A 26,003-nucleotide genomic window follows, 5' to 3' on the forward strand; every position below is an offset into this window, starting at 1 on the left:
AAATCTCTCCCTCCTCCAGCTGTAACGGAACTGATGTAACTGTGTGTTTCTGTGAGGTTGATGGGAATCCCTCTCCTGAACTGGAGTGGCATCTGTCTGGACGTCCTGTCAGTAACTCTTCAAACACGTTCATCAGTGAAGAGCGATTGAACAGCACAGGCTTGAGGAGCTCCATCACTCTACATCAGTCACTCTCACACACATCCACTCTGCAGTGTGTCGGTAACAACACTCATGGCACTGCAAGAAAACTGCTTCTATCTGTTGCACGTGAGTTTTTAGTTCTGTGATTCATCCCATAACACAAATATGGCCCTGTCCCAAATGGCACACATGTGCAATTGTTGTCTTAACTTACAATGGCCACTGCATGTGCATGTCCGTTAAGTCCACAAGACTGTATATGGTATCCCATTAGTTATTTTCGGTATCAGAAGGGTGCTTGCGAGCGCCCCTTTTGCAGACGATATGTGCCCTCGATGTGCATTTTTGCTGTGTCTGCAAGCTCGCGAGCAGCAGATCTCTTCTGGAAAGTTAAAGCGGCATTACGTCATGAAAGTCGCAGAGGGCTTAGGTTTCCATTTGGGACAGGGCCTATCTCTACCCATCCCACCCATTCTCCATACTGCTTATCCCCTCTAGGATTGTGGGAAATTGAGGATCTTTCAACTGATGATTAGTAAATGAAAAAAGTCATAACAGTATCAGTCATTAATGCTAATGCTAATCTCTCACTTTTCATATCGTTCCTATGCTCCTGCCATCATTGTTATTTTGTTGTTTAAAGATTAAAATATGACTCTCTATCCCTTGTTGAATTGAATCAGTGGATCATCAGTGGTTTTCCAAACACTCCTTTATTCTTCTTTAGGTTTGAATGTTTCCTCTGTGATGATTGGAGTTGCTGTTGCGGCTGTGCTGGTCATTATGTTCTGTGCCATTACATTTATCTGTGTACGGTAGGTGAACGACACATATAAGGTATTAAGAACCGTAGCAGAACAACCATAATTAATTACTTAGAGAGAAGAAAAGATAAGGATCACAGAATAGACTCGACATATGATAATGAGCTGATGGATTTTGTTTTACATAAACTCACTCATGCTTTTGACATATGGTGCAGATGAAAGTGATTTATCCAATTTGTGGAGAGAAATATTTAAACACAACTTTATTCCAAGAACAATTTTCCAATTGAGAAACAGAAAAACAAATTATTCCAAAAGTTTACATCTAATGACTCTAAAAATGGAATGTGACAATGAAGTAAAATATAATAACATGTTGCCTTATTTTATTTTGGTTCAAATTAAAAAGCCTTTTAAAAAACAAACAAAATTATTTAGTTGTTTTACCACTCATTTTGGGCACTTTCTGCTCCTCAAAAATATCAAAATGTATTTTAATTTAGAAATGATAAACATAGAAGTTCACCATAGAAGTGATGTATTCAAATCATGGTATGTATGAATTACATTTTTACATAGGCCTAATGTATGTTTGAACAAATGAATAGATCTAAGCAAAAGAAAATGTATGAATGTTATTTGCATTATATAACAAAATATCAAACCAAGAGGCATTTATAAAAAAAATAAAAAAAAATAAAAATAGGACAAGCAAAACATTTCACAAAAATAAATAAATTAGCATTTAAATGATTAAAATATATATGGAATTCAAAATGAACATGAAACATATTTTGACACTACACTTAGTGGTTATCACTATTGTGAAAAACAACACTATGGTTACTTTACACATCCACTTAAAAAACGTAACACCAGTATGTTTGAACAAATCAATAGATCTTAGCAAAAGAAAATGTTTAAATGTTATTTGCATTATATAACAAAATATCAAACCAAGAGGCATTTATTAAAAATAAATAAAAATAAATAGGACAAGCAAAATATTTCACAAAAATAAATAAATTAGCATTTAAAATGAACACGAAACATATTTTGACACTCCACTTAGTGGTTATCACTATTGTGAAAAACAACACTATGGTTACTTTACACATCCACTAAAAACCACTTAACAGCAGTTGAGCACATATAATAAATAGAAAGTTAGTTCTGAGAAAAGCTCTTACATCGTTTGTTTGCAGATGCCACTTGCTTTGTCACTTTGTATCTGCATTGCAAAGGATACTCAGACATTTTTATGTGTGACTAAGTGGTCCAAAAAATGTTGGGGGTCACTGCACAAGTTTATTCACTTGCCAGTCACATCTGGCTTTTGATTTTGCTCTCTGTAAAGCTAGTATGTAACTGATATTAAAAATCAACACGTTTTCAGAAAAGAAAATATTAAACTTCTGGCAGTCGACTTCAGTTCCAGTTTTGCTTAGTTCATTTTAAAAATGTATATTGCATCAGGATTTGAAATCGGCCCCCCATAATTACTATAAAATTACACCACTAGACCATCATGGCTCACAGTCTTGTAGGAAGAGAATCAGAACTGTCACTGTTGCCCAATCAAAGGGGGAAGAAAGGTGCAGGACGCCCCCGAAAAAGTCGTTTAAACAGTAAGAATGCGTTTCTTTGTAGAGAGATAATATAATGGACTAAATGTTAGTAACCCAATATCTTTTCTTTTCAGGTTGTCCTTCAAGCTGAAGGTGAGTCTTCTTTGTTATAAGGCCTAAATAGTAAGACATGATATAGGATGATGATGATGATGATGATGATGATGATGATGATGTTTGAGAGTGTTTTTGTTTTTAGGCTCAGAATGAGGCAGCAGACACATATGCTTCTCTTCAACTCTCAGCTCCACCCTCTGAATATGAGACTTTGAACATTAAGAGAGGAGACGCACAATAAACAACAAATACACATTTATCTCCTCCTTTGTTTTCTTCACTAAGTTGTTTTTTCATGAGTTATGCAATGAATGTATTTCCACATGAAATACTCGTATAAAAACAACTAATTTCACATGGATCCTATGTCTGATACATTACAAAAGCATGAAGACCAATCCTCACTGGCAACAAAAATGCATGTTTTTGTCATATTTTATGGAAATCTGTTTAGTTGTTTGAAATAAACATATGTTTCATTCACATTACACATTTGCAATTTGTTTGTCAGGAAAAAAAGGTTTAGATGGCTTGATTTGACAGATGATGTGTCCCAGTTTCACTACCTATCTGTGCTGTAAAAGTATGTACTCTTTTTTTTTTTTTTTTTTTTTACAAAATAAAATAAATTAAAGTTGGCCCACTTTATATTAGGTGTCTTTGACTACTATGTACTAACATTTACATAATTGTTTTTATAATGCACTTATTATGTACATGCATGTTTTTACATTGTACCTCATTTTAAAAAAAATACCTGCATAAAATACTTTATTAAATTTTTTTTAATAAAGTTGCATTTAATAATGTCCAGAAGTATCTCTTTTGCTACTATGCTATTTGTATCTTTATTAAAGTTCACAATGTTAATATATAACATAAAATCAATATTTATTTATTATTAATAACTCAACCCCATTTCATGTATCTAACCATCTTTCTCACACATATACACCATGTTTAAATATCTTTTTATTCGTGTTTGTAGTTCTGAACCAAATTCTCATCCAAAGTGCAATTGTTTGTGTGCAATATTAGCCGTTAGACTGTGCATGGATCACACTTCTCCCGGGAATAGAAGACCATCCAGGTTTGTTTGGTATACTATGATTTGAGACAGACTTATTCTAATCTCACATACTATTTAAGAAAAGGAGAAATTATAAATGTTTTTAAATGTGCATGTACTCTAGTTTAGTTTTTATTTAATCTAATATGTCATTTGTGTCTTTTTGTGGACTATTATATGGACTGTCTGATAAAAAAATTGAATTGTCTTCTACAATCAGCTGTACTTTCAGGATTTTATATGCATAAATATAAAATTAAATATAATTTGGTATATTTTCTATATCAAATTAACTAACATGAACTAACAATGAGCAATATATGTTTAAAACCTTCATCAATCTTTGTTAATGTAATAAATAGACTTATTGATCGTTCATATTAGCTCACAGTGCATTAACAAATGTTGACAAATTCAACTTTGGACTAAAAATGTATTAGTAAATGTTGAAATTACCATTGACTAAGATTAATAAATGCTGAAGCAGTCGTGTTAACCAACGTATTAACTTATGTTAACATATGAAACCTTATTGTAAAGCCTTAGGTAAGTTTTTATTTCAAGTAAATCTGTATTTTTTGTTTGTTTTTTGTTTTGTGTAGAATAATGACTTGTATGTCTATTTTTGTACTCTTCTTCTGGTTTTTGATAGTCTATACTGCAGTATTTTTCCCCATGATTCAGGCTTCTGCTTTCTGTTATTAAAGATGATAACCATAAATAAATGCTTTTAAGAAGTGAAGTCAAAAGTCCATATATGGAGAAATATCACAGCACAGTGTTGCATTTTCTCATCTGAGCAACAAATTCTAAATACATCTAAAAATTGAAATGCTGAAAGAATGATATTTTGTAGCAAACCGTCACATGATCACTCTCAGAAAAAAAGGTACGAAAGCTGTCACTGGGGCTGTACCTTTTCAAAAGGTACACTTTTGTTCCTTTTAGGTACTAATATGTACCATTAAGGTACCAATATGCACCCTTTAGGTACAAAAATGTACCTTTTAAAAAGGTACAGCCCCAGTGACAGCTTTCGTACCTTTTTTTCTGAGAGTCCATGTTCAGTCAGCGGTGTGGGTGAATTCTGTCAGTAAATCACCGGTGGGGGTTCAGAGCAGTGATGTAGCGCAGATCTTGGGGGAAGTTGTACAGTAAGTTGTATGGCAGCAAGTAGAGACAGTATGAATTCCAATCAGCAGTGATCATCTCTATATGTCCCACTGACTCCAAACAGTATGTTCAGAACTGAACATTTTTCTTAGATTATTGAATTCACCAATGCACTTTTTCACCACAGCTTTATTTGGAAAACATCGCAAGAAGATCCCCAGTCCTGTCTTGATGCCACATATACGCTTATGTAATAATATTAGACAGTATTTAGGGAATTCAGGAATGGCTTACTTTAGTTGTTTCTGCATATTAAGTTGGGATAGTAGAAAGAATGTAAACGGACAGTTCATTTCTATATTTCAAGTGATTTTAAAAGGCTGCTGCTGATGAGCTAATAAGGAAATGCAGATTTACATTACCACTTAAAAAAAAAATTATGCTCTTATATGAATTCTGAGCAGGAAACTGATGGAACTGTCACATTTTTGTTTTAATACTGGAAATGACTGAATATGTCTTAAAGTTCAAAGCCCTTTAGTATGATCAGTTTACTAAATTATTGATATGATTTTCCACTTTGTAAAAGGAAGGTACTATTTAATGTTGCTCTGTCTGTGAACAGGATGTATGTTGATGATGATAGAGGGAGTTGTTCACTAGCAGTCAGTCAGTTTATAATGTTCACACAGCACAGTTTCACACAGTCTCAAGTCATCAGCAGACGCCACAATACAGAACTTGGTTTCCTTCTAAAAACAAATTTTTCTTATCTCTGGCAAGTCTTGAACTACATATCATATTTTTGTCGCGTTTGTGCAGATTTACAAGTGTGTGTTTCCTCACTGGACTGAGCGTCTGTTAATGAAGAGATGAACAAGGCAGAGAAAATCATTATTTTCTCTTTTCTGCTACAAGGTGTGGTTTCCTTTCTCTTCACATCTAGTTTTTAAACGACTAAAGTGTGATGCGAATGAGAGCATGAATTGTGCTAAACTATTATTCTGTCTATGTGTGGTGCTTCAGATAGTTTACTTACAGACAATTAAAAACATTTATACAATGTTGAAAAACAGCTCTTTTCTCAAGACTACTTGAAAAGAAGATTATTACTATTTAAATTAAATCGCAGTGGAATATTTTGTTTCACTGTTGCTTCTGTTCTGCTTCTGTTTATACTTTTAACAATGACCCTGTAAAGTAAATGAATGTTTTGTAATCGAAAAAAAATATTAATTTAGTTTTTAGCATTTTGTATAACAGAAATGTGTTTGTCTGTCTGAATGTTTCAGTGATTGTTTCTGCTGGTGTCTGAATGATTTTCATCATGTGTGTGTTGTAGGTGTTTGCTGTAGAAATTTCAGCATCAGTCTGCCAGAGAAGATTGAAGCTCTCAGTGGATCCTGTGTGATTATAAAGTGTACATTTGAGATTGAGGATAAACATGACAAAGACCTCACTGAGAGTGCTGCTATAGGAGTGTGGTCCAAAGATGGACATGCTGCAAATCATATAGTGTTTAACTCCAGCGATCCCAAACATGATCACTTTAAAGGGGAAATAACTGGAAAACTACACGAGAAGAACTGCACTACTATATTTTATAATGTTAGTTCAAATCAAGATGGTAGATATTACTTCAAGATTGAGAGTGGTAATCTGAAATACACCTACAAAGACAACACACCCATTGTAAATGTCATTGGTGAGTGATTTGAGTTTTTTTTTATTAATAAATGAATGTGTTAGATGAATATTTTAAATGTATTTGTCATGCCATTATTGTAAGTGTACGTAATCTTGTATTTGTTCTGTTTTTCAGAGTCTCCCCCCAAACCCACAGTGAAGCTGTTTAAGGATCAGGATCAGGAGGTGTTGGAGGGGAGCTCTGTGAGTCTGCGCTGCTCTGCTGAGACTCTCTGCTCCTCTCCTCCACCAACTCTCACATGGAGCTTCACTCCCAGAATCCCCCTCAGTGAGAGCAGCAGACAACAGGAGCTCCTCATCTCTGATCTGAACTTCATTGCTACTCACCGTCACCACAGAGTCACTTTCACCTGCACTATAACCTACCAGCTACAGGACAAGAACAAAACAGCACAGGACAACATCACATTACATGTTCAGTGTAGGATGTTTTTATGGCATCAGTTCTTTTCTCCTCTATAAGACGCCCATAAATCTATACGTATGATATCATTCTCTTTTACTTTTTCAGATGCCCCTAAAATCTCTCCCTCCTCCAGCTGTAACGGAACTGATGTAACTGTGTGTTTCTGTGAGGTTGATGGGAATCCCTCTCCTGAACTGGAGTGGCATCTGTCTGGACGTCCTGTCAGTAACTCTTCAAACACGTTCATCAGTGAAGAGCGATTGAACAGCACAGGCTTGAGGAGCTCCATCACTCTACATCAGTCACTCTCACACACATCCACTCTGCAGTGTGTCGGTAACAACACTCATGGCACTGCAAGAAAACTGCTTCTATCTGTTGCACGTGAGTTTCAGTTCAGTGATTCTTCCCATAAACACAAATATGGCCCTGTGTGGCACACTTCACGTGCACTTGTGGTCTTGTGAGGATGTAGGGGGTCCCACTTGTTATTTTAGGTTTCAGAAGGGTGCTTGCGAGCGCCCCTTTGCAGACGATATGCGCCCTCGATGTGCACTTTTGCTGTGTCTGCAAGCTCGCGAGCAGCAGATCTCTTCTGGAAAGTTAAAGCGGCATTACGTCATGAAAGTGTGGACTGAAGAAAATCGCAGAGGGCTTAGGTTTCCATTTGGGACAGGGCCTATCTCTACCCATCCCACCCATTATCCATACTACTTATCCTCTGTAGGATTGTGGGAAATTGAGGGTCTTTCAACTGATGATTAGTAAATGAAAAAAGTCATAACCGTATCAGTCATTAATGCTAATGCTAATCTCTCACTTTTCATATCGTTCCTATGCTCCTGCCATCATTGTTATCTTGTTTAAAGATTACGATATGACTCGCTTTTCCTTGTTAAATTGAATCAGTGGATCATCAGTGAATTTCTAAACACTCCTTTATTCTTCTTTAGGTTTGAATGTTTCCTCTGTGATGATTGGAGTTGCTGTTGCGGCTGCGCTGGTCATTATGTTCTGTGCCATTACATTTATCTGTGTACGGTAGGTGAACGACACATATAAGGTATTAAGAACCATAGCAGAACAACTATAATAAATTACGGTAACACTTTATGTCGATAGTCCACTTTAAACATTCTATTAACTATGAGTAACTTTGCAACTACATGTCAACTAACTGTCATTAGAGTATTAGTAGACTGCTTAATATTTGCTAACACTTTATTGTGATGGTCCCCCAACAGATATTCTATTGACTATAAGTAACTTGGCAACTACAATTCAACTTTTTCTACTAACCCGAACCCTAACACCTAACCATAACCTAACAGTCTACTACAGTCTATTAATACTCAGCCGAGAGTAAGTTGACATGTAGTTGGTAAGTTACTTATAGTTAGTAGAATGTCTAAAGTGGACTATCGAAATAAAGTGGAACCTAAATTACTTAGAGAGAAGAAAAGATAAGGATCACAGAACAGACTCAACATATGATAATGAGCTGATGGATTTTGTTTTATATAAACTCACTCACAATGTTGCAGATGAAAGTGATTTATTCAGTTATGGGGAAATAAACATTTAAATACAACTTTATTCCAAGAACAATAGCACCTATTGAGAAATAGAAAAACAAATTATACCAAAAGTTTACATCTAATAACTCCAAAAATGGAATGTGACAATGAAGTAAAATATAATAACATGTTGCCTTATTTTATTTTGGTTCAAATTAAAAAGCCTTTTAAAAAACAAACAAAATTATTTAGTTGTTTTACCACTCATTTTGGGCACTTTCTGCTCCTCAAAAATATCAAAATGTATTTTAATTTAGAAATTATAAACATAGAAGTTCACCATAGAAGTGATGTATTCAAATCATGGTATGTATGAATTACATTTTTACATAGGCCTAATGTATGTTTGAACAAATTAAGAGATCTAAGTAAAAGAAAATGTATGAATGTTATTTGCATTATATAACAAAATATCAAACCAAGAGGCAAAAAAAAAATAGGACAAGCAAAACATTTCACAAAAATAAATAAATTAGCATTTAAATGATTCAAATATATATGGAATTCAAAATGAACATGAAACATATTTTGACACTACACTTAGTGGTTATCACTATTGTGAAAAACAACACTATGGTTACTTTACACATCCACTTAAAAAACGTAACACCAGTATGTTTGAACAAATCAATAGATCTTAGCAAAAGAAAATGTTTAAATGTTATTTGCATTATATAACAAAATATCAAACCAAGAGGCATTTATTAAAAATAAATAAAAATAAATAGGACAAGCAAAATATTTCACAAAAATAAATAAATTAGCATTTAAAATGAACACGAAACATATTTTGACACTCCACTTAGTGGTTATCACTATTGTGAAAAACAACACTATGGTTACTTTACACATCCACTAAAAACCACTTAACAGCAGTTGAGCACATATAATAAATAGAAAGTTAGTTCTGAGAAAAGCTCTTACATCGTTTGTTGCTTTGTCACTTTGTATCTGCATTGCAAAGGATACTCAGACATTTTTAAGTGTGACTAAGTGGTCCAAAAAATGCACAAGTTTATTCACTTGCCAGTCACATCTGGCTTTTGATTTTGCTCTCTGTAAAGCTAGTATGTAACTGATATTAAAAATCAACACGTTTTCAGAAAAGAAAATATTAAACCTCTGGCAGTCGACTTCAGTTCCAGTTTTGCTTAGTTCGTTTTAAAAATGTATATTGCATCAGGATTTGAAATCGGCCCCCCATAATTACTATAAAATTACACCACTAGACCATCATGGCTCACAGTCTTGTAGGAAGAGAATCAGAACTGTCACTGTTGCCCAATCAAAGGGGGAAGAAAGGTGCAGGACGCCCCCGAAAAAGTCGTTTAAACAGTAAGAATGCGTTTCTTTGTAGAGAGATAATATAATGGACTAAACGTTAGTAACCCAATATCCTTTCTTTTCAGGTTGTCCTTCAAGCTGAAGGTGAGTCTTCTTTGTTATAAGGCCTAAATAGTAAGACATGATATAGGATGATGATGATGATGATGATGTTTGAGAGTGTTTTTGTTTTTAGGCTCAGAATGAGGCAGCAGACACATATGCTTCTCTTCAACTCTCAGCTCCACCCTCTGAATATGAGACTTTGAACATTAAGAGAGGAGACGCACAATAAACAACAAATACACATTTATCTCCTCCTTTGTTTTCTTCACTAAGTTGTTTTTTCATGAGTTATGCAATGAATGTATTTCCACATGAAATACTCGTATAAAAACAACTAATTTCACATGGATCCTATGTCTGATACATTACAAAAGCATGAAGACCAATCCTCACTGGCAACAAATATGTATGTTTTTGTCATATTTTATGGAAATCTGTTTAGTTGTTTGAAATAAACATATGTTTCATACACATTACACATTTGCAATTTGTTTGTCAGGAAAAAAAAGCTTTAGATGGCTTGATTTGATAGATGATGTGTCCCAGTTTCACTACCTATCTGTGCTGTAAAAGTATGTACCTTTTTTTTTTTTTACAAAATAAAATAAAGTTGGCCCACTTTATATTAGGTGTCTTTGTACTAACATTTCTTTTTTTCTTTTTTTATACAATGCACTTATTATGTACATGCATGTTTTTACATTGTACTTCATTTAAAATAATACCTGCAAAAAAATACTTTATTAAATTTTTTTTGTATAAAGATGCATTTAATAGTTAATCTCCAGAAGTATCTCTTTTGCTACTATGCTATTTGTATCTTTATTAAAGTTCACAATGTTAATATATAACATTAAATAAATATTTATTTATTATTAATAACTCAAGCCCATTTCATGTATCTAACCATCTGTCTCACACATATACACCATGTTTAAATATCTCACACAGTACAGTTTCACACAGTCTCAAGTCATCAGCAGACGCCACAATACAGAACTTGGTTTCCTTCTAAAAACGATTTTTTCTTATCTCTTGCAAATCTTAAACTCTTCTTCTTTTTTAGATGTTTTTTCAGATGTTTTCAGTGTTGTTCTGTTTATTGAGCTGCTGGACACTTACAATAATTATCATATTTTTGTCGCGTTTGTGCAGATTTATTAGTGTGTGTTTCCTCACTGGACTGAGTGTCTGTTAATGAAGAGATGAACAAGGCAGAGAAAATCATTCTTTTCTCTTTTCTGCTACAAGGTGTGGTTTCTTTTCTCTTCACATCTAGTTCTCTTACGAGAGGTTCTCTCGTACTGCGTAATATCTTACGCTATGGGGGAAATCTCTTTTCCGCGAGATACTGAAGCCAAAAATTATCCTTAATTTTGGAATAATGTAAAACGCGTTGCGGCAGCATGCAGACATAGGCGAAACAGCTCGCGCGCCTATTAGCTGCTCTGCGGCAACTGCAGCAACCTATCGAAAGGCCCCGTCGTGACGTCAGCTCCAATGAGGGCGCTTCGCACCCACTGCGTCACGTCCCGCCGAAACTTGCGTGGCCTTGGGCTATAAATATAGCTCGAGAGGCTGGTATAGCTGATTTTCATCTCTTCAGCGGAGCTCACGCATCGCTGGATCCAGAGAGAAGAAGCCGCGCCGTCGAAAAAGCCTTTTCAGCGGGACGAGCCTTGCATCAAAGCCGCTGGCCGAGCCGCCTTCTGCCGCCGTTCCTGCCGCGCTATCCGGCACACTATATCCTTTACAATACTAGTGTGTGATCGCCGCCGCGACACACACTCTCTCTCTCTAAAAGAGCTCGAGCGTCTTTCTTAAGATGTCTCGCACCTTCTGTGGCTCGTGCCAAGCCCCACTCAGCGACGGGGACCGCCATGTCATCTGCGTTTCCTGCCTGGGTGAAGGACATGCAGCTCTCGCTCTCGCTGACGGCTGATGCCCTCACTGCGAGCTACTGCCTATGGCGACTCTGAGGACTCGCCTGGCATTCGCCGTAAAAAGCGCCGTAAAAAGCGCCGTGCTCAGCGGGTCCCGGAGCCTCCTCCAACCGTTATAAGCTCGCCGGTTCGCCCGCCAGCTTCACCGCCCACTTCACCTGAGTCTATCACTCCCGGACAACGGCCGCCGTCTGCCGCCGCTTCCGTTGTGGATGACACTGAAGAAGTGGCGATTGTAGAGGAGGACAGCTGCTCTATCCTGGCGTCGGGCAGTGAGGATTGGTCGAGCTCTGTGGATCTCGCCCCCTCTGCTCGCGAGTCTTCCGGGAAAAGAGCGAGCATTGAAGCGGAGCTAACGCGCCTGCTCACACAGGCCGTGCAGAGCCTCGGCCTCGAGTGGTCGATGCCCGCGGAGCCTGCGCACAACCGGCTGGATGGTTGTTTCCTGCTAGGAGACCGCGTTTCGCCACCTTCTAGACCCGCGCCGTTTCTTCCTGAGCTTCATGAAGAACTCGCAAAGTCCTGGTATGCCCCCTTCTCAGCCAGGGTGCGTACCTCTGCCTCAGCAGCATTCTCCGTGGTGGACGGTGCTAAAAACAGAGGATACCGTTCTCTTCCTCTGGTGGAAGAAGCGGTAGCTACCCATCTTTGCCCGCCCTCTGCTGGACGGCGTGCAAAGACGGCGCTTCCGTCTAAAGCCTGCCGCACTACTTCAGCCATGCACAGCCACGCTTACACCGCCGCTGGACAGGCTGCATCTGCGTTGCACACAATGGCTACATTGCAGATCTTCCAAGCCAACCTTCTCCGAAAGCTGGATGAGGAAGGGCCGGAAGCTATCAGCGTGCCGGATTTAAGAAGCGCTACGGATCTTGCACTCTGCGCCACTAAATCCCCTGCACAGGCCATAGGGCGGAACATGGCCTCTCTCACCGTTGCTGAGAGACACTTATGGTTGACGCTCTCTGAGATGCCGGACTCGGAGCGCGCTGCGTTCCTCGACGCCCCCATCTCTCCTGCCGGTCTCTTTGGATCTTCCGTCAAAGATTTCGCGGACAGATTCGCTGAGGTGCAGAAAACGTCACAAGCCATGAAGCATTTCCTGCCGAAGCGCGCTAGCTCTGCAACAGGTCGCTCTAAACAGCCGTCTGCTCGAAGCTCCCAGCCGCAGCCGCAGCCCACCGCCGCCGCTTCACAGCGTCGACAGGCTCGAGACTCGAGACCACGCTCTCACTCTGCCGGCCGCCGCCCCCCACGTGGGCCCCGGCAGAAGGTTGAGATAAAGCCCGAGGCTTCAAAGTCTTCCTAGCCCGCCTAGGTAAACGACGGTGTTCAAGTCTTGCTGCGGCCAGACTTCCACCAAAACTTCTCGCTCGTTCAGAAAATGCGACTGTTCCAGTGTATTATGCAGTAAACAAGCCGGTACCACGGCCCGCTTGCCTTTTTACGGCGACCCAGATGAATCTCTCAAAGAGTGTTTTTCCTGGTATTCCGGCCACGGCCGATGGTGTTATGAGTGTAGTAAAAATGCCCACTTGCCCAGTGCCCATTCCTACACACAGACACAGCCCGCCCCACAGGGCTCACGCACATAAAATCGACTCATGTCGGTTGTGCATTAAATGTAGTGAACGTGCCCACGATCCAGTGCCCACAAACACTACACACTGCATATCTTTCGGTTTCTGTAAAAACTAAACCAACACACATACAGTCAGCTCAGGCCGACGGTGTTTTCAGTGCAGTAAATGTGCCCGCGGTTATACGCCCACATTCACTCACAGACATGACAAGCCCCACGGGGTCCCCCCCGCTCGTTCTCCCTTAGCTATCCGCCCAAGGAGAGTCGAGCGCGGACATGCTGCCCGCTGTGATCAGCGCGCCCCCCGCCTCGAACGCTGCAGATGCGGCGTCTATGTTACAGCATACCGAAGCTCTACCGCCGCCACTATGTCACGGCCAGAGCCCAGATCTCATTCAACCCCTAGCTATTCGTGCGAATGCATGGGCAAAGCTCCCCGGGGTATCAGAATGGGTGCTGAACATTATAGAAAGAGGCTATTCGCTTTAGTTCGCTCGACGCCCCCGCAGTTACGCGGCGCGAATCGAAACCATGGTGGAAAAGGAAGCAGCACATCTACTTCAAGCCGAGATTGCGAAACTGTTGAGCAAAGGGGCCATAGAGCCTTTATCTTTATGCCCTCATATGCTTTCTATTCTGAATTTATCATTGAGTTCTGGAATCGTTCATCCAGAATTGAAAATAGCTGCCATTACAGTACTCTACGAGACGGCTCTATTCCTCGAAATGGTCTGTGTTCTCTGGCTGGTGCACAGCCCGTGGCATATCACCCCCAGATTGTGGGGTGACGGAGGTTCTTTCCTTCCTACAAGAGCTACTGGACAAGGGCAGGACCCCATCCACGCTCAAAGTTTACGTGGTGGCTATAGCAGCGTTTACTGAACCAACGCTTGGCCAGTCACTTGGAAGGAACGATCTGGTCATTCGCTTCCTTAGACGATCTAAGAGGCTAAACCCTCCCAGACCTCCCTCAGTTCCCATATGGGACCTTTCCACGGTCTTGGAGGCCATGAAAGATGCCCCATTCGAGCCAATCCAATCAGTGGATATCAAACACTTGTCTTTCAAGACAGTATTTCTTCTGGCTCTCACTTCAGTGAAGCGTATTGGGGACTTGCAAGCGCTCTCAGTGAGCACGACATGTATGGAGTTTGGGCCAAATGACTCGAAAGTCATACTCAAACCAAGTCACGGGTACTTTGCTAAAACCCTCAACACACCGTTCAGGTCTCAGGTGATTTCCCTGTCAGCCCTGCCAGTCTCTAACGAGGAGAAGGACGCCAGCCTCCTTTGCCCGGTCAGGGCATTAAGGGCTTATGTGTCTCGCTCATCTGTCTTCAAACAGACAGAGCAGCTCTTTGTCTCGTTCTACGGACGTTCTAAGGGACTAGCCGTGTCGAAACAGAGCCTATCCAGATGGATAGTCGATGCTATAGCGCTGGCTTACGCCTCTAAGGGCCTGCAGTGCCCGCTAGGTGTTAGAGCGCACTCCACAAGTGGCATGGCCTCATCGTGGGCTTGGTCTAGTGGGATTGCCTTACAAGATATATGTATGGCGGCAGGCTGGGCCTCCCCGTCTACATTTATAAGGTTTTATAACCTAGAGGTTCCCGCTTTACAGGGTAAGCTGCTTTCGGTCTGATAAATCGGTATTGTCTGCCCCGATGTTTTCGGCCCAGAATACTGAAACTGCTTGAGCAACGCTCGCTGATCGATCGTGCAGCTCTATGGGCAGTATGTAAGACCCATTATATTCACCAGACTAGGCCGAGTTTCGCCCTGGCTGTGTGTGAAACACGATCTATATAATTGCTCCTTATAGGATGCTATTTATTATAGGAATGATGCTATTCTAGCCCCTCTTCCTGGACTCTCTGTGAGTCCCATGATGATCATGTGGTATATGGGCCCCGGGCACCTGCCCTTGGGACTTTGGTACTGGATCTCAGCACTTTGGTACTGGATCTCAGGACCTATCTATATGAGGATATATGTGCATATATGAAACCTATATGCAGTTTATATGCACATATATGCTGCATATATACAGCATATATGCACATATATGATAATATATATGCTGCATATATGCGTATATATGCCACATATAGGCAAAATTGAGGTGCATATATGTGCATATACAGGCCATATAGGTCTCCTGTATTGCTTCTTTATATATACATATAAGCCCTATATGTACATACAAGATATGTCTCCTATAGCTCATGGCAGGATGGTCATTTTGTAGCTCATATCTCACTTTGGCAACTGTCATACATGATGCCTAGCTCAGATAGGCACATCTATCAATTCGAAGCTCACGGAGCTGAGATCAAAAAGATTAAAAAAAATAATAATTCTGTTCAGTTTTTTGTCTTATTTTTGTTCTTGTACTATTTGATTGTTCTTAAGTAAATAAATAATGTAAATTTCTACATTTTGGGGTTTTATTTATGTTGCCTACACTGTAAAAAAAAGTGTAATTTTACAGGTAATGGTCTGTATTTTTTTTACAGAATTTTACCGTTTTGTCATTATAGTGAATGCCTGTTATTTTACAGATATTTGCTGTAATTTAAAGGTCCACTATTAAATTTACAGGTAATTGCTTGTATTTTGGTTTTACATCAATTTTACGTTTTTTAAGGAACTTGTCTGTATTTTTACAAAGTAATATTTTACAGATTTTTTTCTGTGAAATTAGAAAACAAAGAAAAGAAGGTATAACTGCAGAAATCTGCATCTATTCAATATGTTGTCCTTACAGATTATTAAGTATGTGGGGGTTAAAGTGAGTTTTTTTTAAGGTTAAATAATAGTATTTGTACATACAGCCTACCCTACATAGGCTACAGTAGACCTGTATTGAATTCTTTTTAGGCTATAGTCTTTTAATCTTGTCTTGCAAATAGATGCTCATTTTGATCATTATTTCATTGTCTTATTCTCCCATAATTTCATGTATATTTTATTAATATTTTTCCAAATCTCCGTTGCTGCACATTCAGGGCTTTGTGTGTGTGTGTGTGTGTGTGTGTGTGCGCGCGCGCATGCGATGACGCAGATTCAAATTCGCCGCCATTACGTTTCCGCTGTTTAGTCCCGCCCACAACGGTCAGCTGATCAGTCGACTTTGGATCTGTATCAAGTGCAAGTGGGAGATTTGAATTCAGTCTACTCTCCTGAAGTGGATTGTGAGATTAACAGGGGTTCAATATGACACCTCATAATTCAAAGCAATCGTGTTCGTCGAGAGCAGCCGTGAGCAGGAGCCCTAGCTGTTGTCAGTTTGGATTCTTCGGAAATAGCACCCTTTTCAGTGAGCCTGGTTCGTCACAGCGGACATCATGCAACCGATCACCGGCTGAGGTAAGAGTCTGCATGTGAACGATATTTTATATTACATTTGTGTTAAGTTTACGTTACAGTTTTCAAGCTAACGTTAGCATTTTAAATGATGAGCTGGAGGCAAAACACTGAAAATGTAGCATGCATCTTTACATTTTCCATCTGTTTTAAGAAAGATCAGTTGAACCCACACCTCAAAAAAGACCTAAAACAAGCTTTCGTAGACTTGTTATACACAAAGTCCGTTTAATTGTGTATAAAATCTTTGTTAATACGCGATAGTATCTGTCAGTAAATCAATCTCTTAAATGGCGGGACATTTTGAAACACTGTAGTGTCTGGAAGCTGAAAACTCTTCTCTTAAAAAATAGTAACCACGTTTTTGGCGGATTTTTATTACCATTTTTAATAACCACAGTTATACAACAAATAGGCCTAACGTTACCAAGGTTTTTTTTTTTTTTGGTTAAACCATAGTTAATTTTCATAACTGTACGTTCACACCGCCGCCGACTTGAGCTTCCAAAGTTACCGGAAGTCATTCATTTTCAATGGAAGCTGGCTTCTCTCAGCTGCAAGGAGCGTCAAATCCATCGGCGTCGCGTTTTGAGCGTCAATCTGAAAGTTGAAAGTATCTCAACTTTATGGTAATGAGCTATGACGCGGTTCAGCGGCAAGCAGCGGCCAGAGCAGAGCCATAGAGAGAGAGAGTGGCGACACTCCCATAGACCTCCGTTGTAAATAATGGCGGCGCTTTTAACCGCCTACTTCCGGGATATGAAGATCGGAATAGTTCCAAACACTGTATAAAAGAAGTATCTTTCAAAATTATACACAGAATATATCCGGCAAAAAAGACGTTAGAAAGATTTAAGATTGATATTGAGTATTCATGTAATTTCTGTGGCTCAAATGAAGAAACTATTGAACATCTGTTTTATCATTGTGTGTTTACTAAAATGTTCTGGATGAATGTACAAAATTTTATTGAAAGGAAAACAGGACAGTCATTATATTTGCAGGAGAAGGACGTTCTTCTTTACTTTGAGGACATTCATTTGGAAAAGGACTTGATTTTCTTTGTACAACTTGTTTTATTTTTAGGAAAATTTCACATTCATAAAAGAAAATGGACTGACAGCAAGCCATTATTTAACCTATTTCTACAAGAGCTATCTCATTACAGCACCACCATCAATGATCTTAAACAGTCAAAGGCTTTAAAAACAAATTCTATTCTAGAAAAATTTCTATGCAACTAATGTGTTTTTTGTATACTCTTTGTAACCTTATTTATTTTAATGTGTGTACCCCTGGCAAACAGTTTTGTTCTGTAGATATTTGTTAATAAAAAAATAAAAATAAAAAAAAAATAAAAAAAAAGTTCCAAACACTGTCATTTGGGCGTTGGACACCATTCACTGCGCGTCGAGTTGTTCCAGAGTTAAGTTGCCGAAATATCGACCTCTTTTGAATTATCAACTGTCTATATTGTATCAGAGGCCCTTTGCGATGCTTATACTGGTCTTCATTTGTACATGCACAGCGTAATTATTTATATTTTATGTTGGTTGTTTCAACCAATTTTCAAGCACTGCCTGCTAGCTAACGTTAGTTAGCTAGCGCGACTTCGTCAGCTAAGAGTTCGGTAATGAATCGCTACCACCTTTATAGCAACTTTTATTTAATTTAATTTTTTGGGATATACTAACTTTTCTTTATGTTATTATTGTCTTGAGTGAAGCGGCTTGTGAGAACAATGCTGGACCTTTAGGATTGTTATGGCCATCACCAGTCCTGTCTGTTTCATGGATCACCTGCCCCTGGTTTTTGTTTTTCTTGTTCACACACACAAGCACACATTTGTGTTGTCTGTCATTGTTTAATAAAAAATATTTTATTTGAAAACCTTCATTTGTATCAGCCATGCTTAAATTCGTTTTTAATCTGTTATAGTTTTGATAATGTGTATGGCCTTAATCTTAAAATAATATTCTTAGTCTTAACATGATCATGTTTCACGTTGTGGTCCTGGGGGATGGCCACTTTCATCAGAAGAAGTGAGCTAGCTTCTAAGCGAATTCTGAACGGACCGCCACGGCAGACCTCTTTGCGTGATCACGAAGGTAGGCTAATGGCTGAATCAAAATTTATAAGCAAAATCACGGGAATCAATAGCCTAATACAGCCCAGTTGTGCTAAAATAAATATCATGAGACGTCCATCATCAGATGAATGATATGGAAAAGTTAAGTTAGAGCCGCTAAAGCCAGTGCTACTACCCATGCGAACATGAACACTAAGCTTTTCCCTCCAAAAATATAGCTTAAAACTTATCTCCAAATGCAAAACTGACATTAACAAAATGCAATAATGCAATAACAGTTGAAAAAGTACTTGGGTGTGTGTTTTATTTTATATTTACCGTTCAATAATGCAATCGCTGCTGTCTGTCCCATAGAAGAACATGACAGCCAGCGTACGTTTTGGAACTATTGGGGCTTACATGAACCACGTGACAGCCATAGCGGCGACATCAAAGAGTGTCGCAACTCTCTCTCTCTATGGCTCTGGGCCAGAGCATATGGCTCTGGCAGCGGCAAACGCCAGCAACCAATCGGAATATAGACGTCCTTCGCGCTGGCTGATTCCGGAGAAACATACGATGTAAACTTTCGTTCCTACCAAAACATTAGTTCCGAGAAAATGGAGGAGAAACTGATAATCGTTGTTGCTGGGTTTCCTATCATTTATGATATGACGTTATTTTCATATAGGGACCAGTTACAAAAGAGAGAGAGCCCCGGCCGCGCGCGCGCACTCACCTTCACCGTCTTCAAACATTACGTCTTGCTCTCTCTCCCTCGCGCATATTAATCAAAATATTTTTTTCCCCGACCAAATCGGTAATAAAAATGCTGTCATTATAAAAGGTTCCTAGTATCAATGTATTGCTTGTTTTTTTTCCTGTTTACATTTCATGGTGTGACACAGACTTCAGAGCGGCCAAAGCGTCAACAAGCTTCCCCGTACTTTTTTGACAAGCGTCCTTGACTGGGCGGCCAGAGCTTCTTTGCAGCTCAAGTCGGCGGCGGTGTGAACGTACAGTAAGGGTTAACGTGGCTATCAAGACCGTTAAGAAAACGAATTCAGTAATACTGTACTTGTTGATGATACAGGAAAACACATGAGGCTAGAATATGAACACCACATGATAAATTGCATATTCTGGCTGCATGCTTGCCAACACGTCAGTTGAGGTTTTGCATTGTCCCAGTGGAACATATTCTGATATGTGCAAATGTAATACTGAGTTGTAAAAAATAAAATAAAAATATATATATATATATATATATTTGTGATTTCAGGTCAAGTGGAAAGCAGAATGATCATGGCAAACAAGGTATGGGAAGAAGTAATTTAAAATATTGTAATGGCCGAGTCTTCTGATTCCATATGATTGCACTAAAAGTGGCAGAAAATTTAATTTGTTTTATACTATATTTTCCCATGTGAATATTCATTTGATCCTTGTGAGGCCACTGGAGCTGCACAAGGTTTGGTTTTGCTTCAGTAAGACCACGATTGTGTTAGATTCCACCCATCTATTATTATTATTTTTTTGTATTGTAACTAGGCTCTGTCATTTAGAAACATGGGTTTTCCTATCACTTATAATGACATATATCTCTACCTTTCATTCCAGCCAGAGGATCTGACGGTTGCTGCTCGCATCTCAGCCTACCTGATGGAAAATTCTTGCTGGATGAATGACCTTCACCTTCAATTCAACTTACATTTGACTTACCAAGACAAAACTGCTTATGGTTTCACTTTCAGCCAAACCATGCGATCCTGCTGATTTGCCTTATACAACACCAGAAAGATTCGGCCCTTCCTGTCGGAGCCACACAACTCCTTGTCTAAGCTCTTGTTCTATCCAGACTGGACTATTGTAATGCTCTCCTGGCAGGCCTTCCTGCATCAGTCAAACCTCTGCAACTGATCCAGATGCTGCAGCAAGACCTAAACTCACTGCTTCAGATCTATGTGTCTCCAGAAGCTTGTGTTCTGCAAGTGAACAGCGCCTTGTGGTGCCATCATCCCAAAGAGACACAAAACCACTTTCACTGACCTTTACCTGGACTGTTCCCTGCTGGTGGGATGACCTGCCCAACTTAACACATTTTCAAGAAACTGCTAAAGATCCATCTTTTCATAAACACTTGACACAATAATACTAAATCTTTGTTTTAATAATAAATAAATAAACTTGTGTACTGTGCTAATACTAACTGGGACTTGTCACTGCACTTGTTGCTTCTATTGTTCTCTTAATTTTTAAGTCACTTTGGATAAAATGTAATTGTAAATGTGTAAAATAAGTTATATTAGAGTATAAAGGCATACAGCAATTGTCTTTTAATGTAGATATTTTTACATGTTCTAAATTATATACTAAGATTGTATTTCCTATCATTCACATATCTTGATGTTCAGTGTTTGTTTAATGAGTAATACTGTAAATGTGCAGGTATTTTGTACTTATACGTTTAATTAATTTAACAGAAATTGACTGTACATTTGCTATTATTAAGTACTTAATTAGAGATTGGTCAAAGTTGTGAAATTGGAAATGCCTTAACTGTAAATATACAAAATTTGAATTTATGTACTTAATGCATTTTTATACATAACTTCATAGTTATTATACACAGAAAAACTATATATTAAAAGATAATTACTGTAGATAGACAGCATTATTATAAAATAACTTTATAAAACCCTAAATTTACAGTTTAACTTGAAAGTTAAATGTTTTTTTTAAATGTAATTTGACATCATTTATCCGTTTTTCCACGGTTTAATAAGCCATTATCAACAGTAATGTACTGTAATTTAATAAATTTTGACTGTAAAGTCAATTCTGTATTTTCACGGTTTTTGCCTGTAATTTTGTGAAATGGTTATTTGCTGTAATTTAACGGAATCCGTCTGGAAACTTTGCTGCCAGAGATTTACCGTTTGTATACGGGATTTTTTTTTTTTTTTTTTTTTACAGTGTAGGCCTAGTAGCTATGGATTTTTATAATTTTACTAATATATAGTAGGTAAACATATAGGTGCATATATATGTGAACATATAGGTGAGCATATATAGGTGAACATGTAGGTGCATGTATGTACATATAATATAGGAAAACGGGCAATTTTATATATGTCACATATATTAAAAACTTATATCAAAACATATATGTTTATATAGGTTCTTTCCATGTGGGAAATATTACTTCAGGATTGAGAGTGGTAATCTGAAATACAGCTACACAGACAACACCACTGTAAATGTCATTGGTGAGTGATTTGAGTCTTTTATTAATAAATGAATGTGTTGGATGAATATTTTAAATGCATTTGTCATGCCATTATTGTCAGTATACTTAATCTTGTGTGTATTTCAGAGTCTCCCCCCAAACCCACAGTGAAGCTGTATAAGGATCAGGATCAGGAGGTGTTGGAGGGGAGATCTGTGAGTCTGCGCTGCTCTGCTGAGACTCTGCTCCTCTCCTCCACCAACTCTCACATGGAGCTTCACTCCCAGAATCCCCCTCAGTGAGAGCAGCAGACAACAGGAGCTCCTCATCTCTGATCTGAACTTCACTGCTACTCACCGTCACCACAGAGTCACTTTCACCTGCACTATAACCTACCAGCTACAGGACAAGAACAAAACAGCACAGGACAACATCACATTACATGTTCAGTGTAGGATGTTTTTATGGCATCAGTTCTTTTCTCCTCCATAAGACGCCCATAAATCTATACGTATGATATCATTCTCTTTTTCATTTTCAGATGCCCCTAAAATCTCTCCCTCCTCCAGCTGTAACAGAACTGATGTAACTGTGTGTTTCTGTGAGGTTGATGGGAATCCCTCTCCTGAACTGGAGTGGTATCTGTCTGGACGTCCTGTCAGTAACTCTTCAAACACGTTCATCAGTGAAGAGCGATTGAACAGCACAGGCTTGAGGAGCTCCATCACTCTACATCAGTCACTCTCACACACATCCACTCTGCAGTGTGTCGGTAACAACACTCATGGCACTGCAAGAAAACTGCTTCTATCTGTTGCACGTGAGTTTTTAGTTATGTGATTCATCCCATAGAACACAAATATGGCCCTGTCCCAAATGACACACATGTGCACTTGTTGTCTTAACTTATAATGGCCACTGCATGTGCATGTCCGTTAAGTCCACAAGACTGCATATAGTGTCCCATTTGTTATTTTAGGTTTCAGAAGGGTGCTTGCGAGCGCCCCTTTGCAGACGATATGCGCCCTCGATGTGCACTTTTGCTGTGTCTGCAAGCTCGCGAGCAGCAGATCTCTTCTGGAAAGTTAAAGCGGCATTACGTCATGAAAGTGTGGACTGAAGAAAATCGCAGAGGGCTTAGGTTTCCATTTGGGACAGGGCCTATCTCTACCCATCCCACCCATTCTCCATACTGCTTATCCTCTGTAGGATTGTGGGAAATTGAGGATCTTTCAACTGATGATTAGTAAATGAAAAAGTCGTAACCGTATCAGTCATTAATGCTAATGCTAATCTCTCACTTTTCATATCGTTCCTATGCTCCTGCCATCATTGTTATTTTTTTGTTTAAAGATTAAAATATGACTCTATATCCCTTATTGAATTGAATCAGTGGATCATCAGTGGTTTTCTAAACACTCCTTTTTTCTTCTTTAGGTTTGAATGTTTCCTCTGTGATGACTGGAGTTGCTGTTGCGGCTGTTCTGGTCATTATGTTCTGTGCCATTACATTTATCTGTGTACGGTAGGTGAACGACACATATAAGGTATTAAGAACCGTAGCAGAACAACCATAATAAATTACTTAGAGAGAAGAAAAGATAAGGATCATAGAATAGACTCAACATATGATAATGAGCTGATGGATTTTGTTTTATATAAACTCACTCATGCTTTTGACATATGGTGCAGATGAAAGTGATTTATCCAGTTTTGTGGAGAGAAATATTTAAACACAACTTTATTCCAAGAACAATATTAAATTGTAAATGTGTTAAATTGTGAAATAGAAAAATAAATGAAGGGGGTGGGGGTTAAAGTGAGTTTTTTGAAGTATGAAGACAATGAAGTAAAATATAATAACATGTTGCCTTATTTTATTTTGGTTAAAATTAAAAAGCCTTTTAAAAAAACAAACAAAATTATTTAGTTGTTTTACCACTCATTTTGGGCACTTTCTGCTCCTCAAAAATATCAAAATGTATTGTAATTTAGAAATTATAAACATAGAAGTTCACCATAGAAGTGATGTATTCAAATCATGGTATGTATGAATTACATTTTTACATAGGCCTAATGTATGTTTGAACAAATTAAGAGATCTAAGCAAAAGAAAATGTATGAATGTTATTTGCATTATATAACAAAATATCAAACCAAGAGGCATTTATAAAAAAAATAGGACAAGCAAAACATTTCACAAAAATAAATAAATTAGCATTTAAATGATTCAAATATATATGGAATTCAAAATGAACACTAAACATATTTTGACACTACACTTAGTGGTTATCACTATTGTGAAAAACAACACTATGGTTACTTTACACATCCACTAAAAACCACTTAACAGCAGTTGAGCACAAATAATAAATAGAAAGTTAGTTCTGAGAAAAGCTCTTACATCGTTTGTTTGCAGATGCCACTTGCTTTGTCACTTTGTATCTGCATTGCAAAGGACACTCAGACATTTTTATGTGTGACTAATTGTCCAAAAAATGTTGGGGGTCACTGCACAAGTTTATTCACTTGCCAGTCACATCTGGCTTTTGATTTTGCTCTCTGTAAAGCTAGTATGTAACTGATATTAAAAATCAACACGTTTTCAGAAAAGAAAATATTAAACTTCTGGCAGTCGACTTCAGTTCCAGTTTTGCTTAGTTCGTTTAAAAAATGTATATTGCAATAAATATGATAAAAATTGACCTTCACCTTCACCTTATGGCCCCCCATAATTACTATAAAATTACACCACTAGACCATCATGGCTCACAGTCTTGTAGGAAGAGAATCAGAGCTGTCACTGTTGCCCAATCAAAGGGGGAAGAAAGGTGCAGGACGCCCCCGAAAAAGTCGTTTAAACAGTAAGAATGCATTTCTTTGTAGAGAGATAATATAATGGACTAAACGTTAGTAACCCAATATCCTTTCTTTTCAGGTTGTCCGCCAAGCTGAAGGTGAGTCTTCTTTGTTATAAGGCCGAAATAGTAAGACATGATATAGGATGATGATGATGATGATGATGTTTGAGAGTGTTTTTGTTTTTAGGCTCAGAATGAGGCAGCAGACACATATGCTTCTCTTCAACTATCAGCTCCACCCTCTGAATATGAGACTTTGAACATTAAGAGAGGAGACGCACAATAAACAACAAATACACATTTATCTCCTCCTTTGTTTTCTTCACTAAGTTGTTTTTCATGAGTTATGCAATGAATGTATTTCCACATGAAATACTCGTATAAAAACAACTCATTTCACATGGATCCTATGTCTGATACATTACAAAAGCATGAAGACCAATCCTCACTGGCAACAAATATGTATGTTTTTGTCATATTTTATGGAAATCTGTTTAGTTGTTTGAAATAAACATATGTTTCATACACATTACACATTTGCAATTTGTTTGTCAGGAAAAAAAAGCTTTAGATGGCTTGATTTGACAGATGATGTGTCCCAGTTTCACTACCTATCTGTGCTATAAAAGTATGTACTCTTTTTTTTCTTTTTTCTTTTTTTTTTTACAAAATAAAATAAATTAAAGTTGGCCCACTTTATATTAGGTGTCTTTAACTACTATGTACTAACATTTAAATAATTTTTTTTATACAATGCACTTATTATGTACGTGCATGTTTTTACATTGTACTTCGTTTAAAAAAATACCTGCGTAAAGTACTTTATTTACATTTTTTTGTATAAAGATGCATTTAATAGTTAATGTCCAGAAGTATCTATTTTGCTACTATGCTATTTGTATCTTTATTAAAGTTCACAATGTTAATATATAACATTAAATAAATATTTATTTATTATTAATAAACAACCCCATTTCATGTATCTAACCATCTGTCTCACACATATACACCATGTTTAAATATCTTTTTATTCGTGTTTGTAGTTCTGAACCAAATTCTCATCCAAAGTGCAATTGTTTGTGTGCAATATTAGCCGT

At 38.1% G+C, this 26,003-nt stretch overlaps 1 protein-coding gene and 2 long non-coding RNA genes across 4 annotated transcripts; all 3 read left to right on the forward strand.

Moving 5' to 3' along the window:
* Positions 1 to 5,466: 5,466 nt before the first annotated feature.
* Positions 5,467 to 25,593, forward strand: LOC309497890 (sialic acid-binding Ig-like lectin 7). 2 transcript variants are annotated; one of them, XM_082168305.1, is made up of 7 exons: positions 5,467 to 5,696; positions 6,121 to 6,483; positions 6,601 to 6,906; positions 6,997 to 7,275; positions 7,845 to 7,932; positions 24,984 to 25,002; positions 25,094 to 25,593. In XM_082168305.1, the coding sequence occupies exons 1-7, from the start codon at positions 5,651 to 5,653 to the stop codon at positions 25,190 to 25,192; spliced, it is 1,200 nt and encodes a 399-aa protein (XP_082024431.1). In that variant the 5' UTR covers positions 5,467 to 5,650; the 3' UTR covers positions 25,193 to 25,593. The 2 variants fall into 2 exon arrangements, with proteins under 2 accessions (XP_082024431.1, XP_082024432.1); XM_082168306.1 differs by lacking the exons at positions 24,984 to 25,002; positions 25,094 to 25,593 and adding an exon at positions 9,973 to 10,440 and having other exon boundaries at positions 7,845 to 7,936.
* Positions 9,550 to 10,440, forward strand: LOC309497930. The gene is made up of 2 exons (XR_014205763.1): positions 9,550 to 9,896; positions 9,988 to 10,440. It is a non-coding gene; the product is annotated as an uncharacterized lncRNA (long non-coding RNA).
* On the forward strand, positions 22,878 to 23,570 carry LOC309497939. Its single transcript, XR_014205772.1, has 2 exons — positions 22,878 to 23,291; positions 23,483 to 23,570. It is a non-coding gene; the product is annotated as an uncharacterized lncRNA (long non-coding RNA).
* Positions 25,594 to 26,003: the final 410 nt, after the last annotated feature.

Source organism: Leuciscus leuciscus (assembly GCF_965113295.1).
Source record: "Leuciscus leuciscus genome assembly, chromosome: 4".
NCBI classification, from domain to species: Eukaryota; Metazoa; Chordata; class Actinopteri; order Cypriniformes; family Leuciscidae; genus Leuciscus; species Leuciscus leuciscus.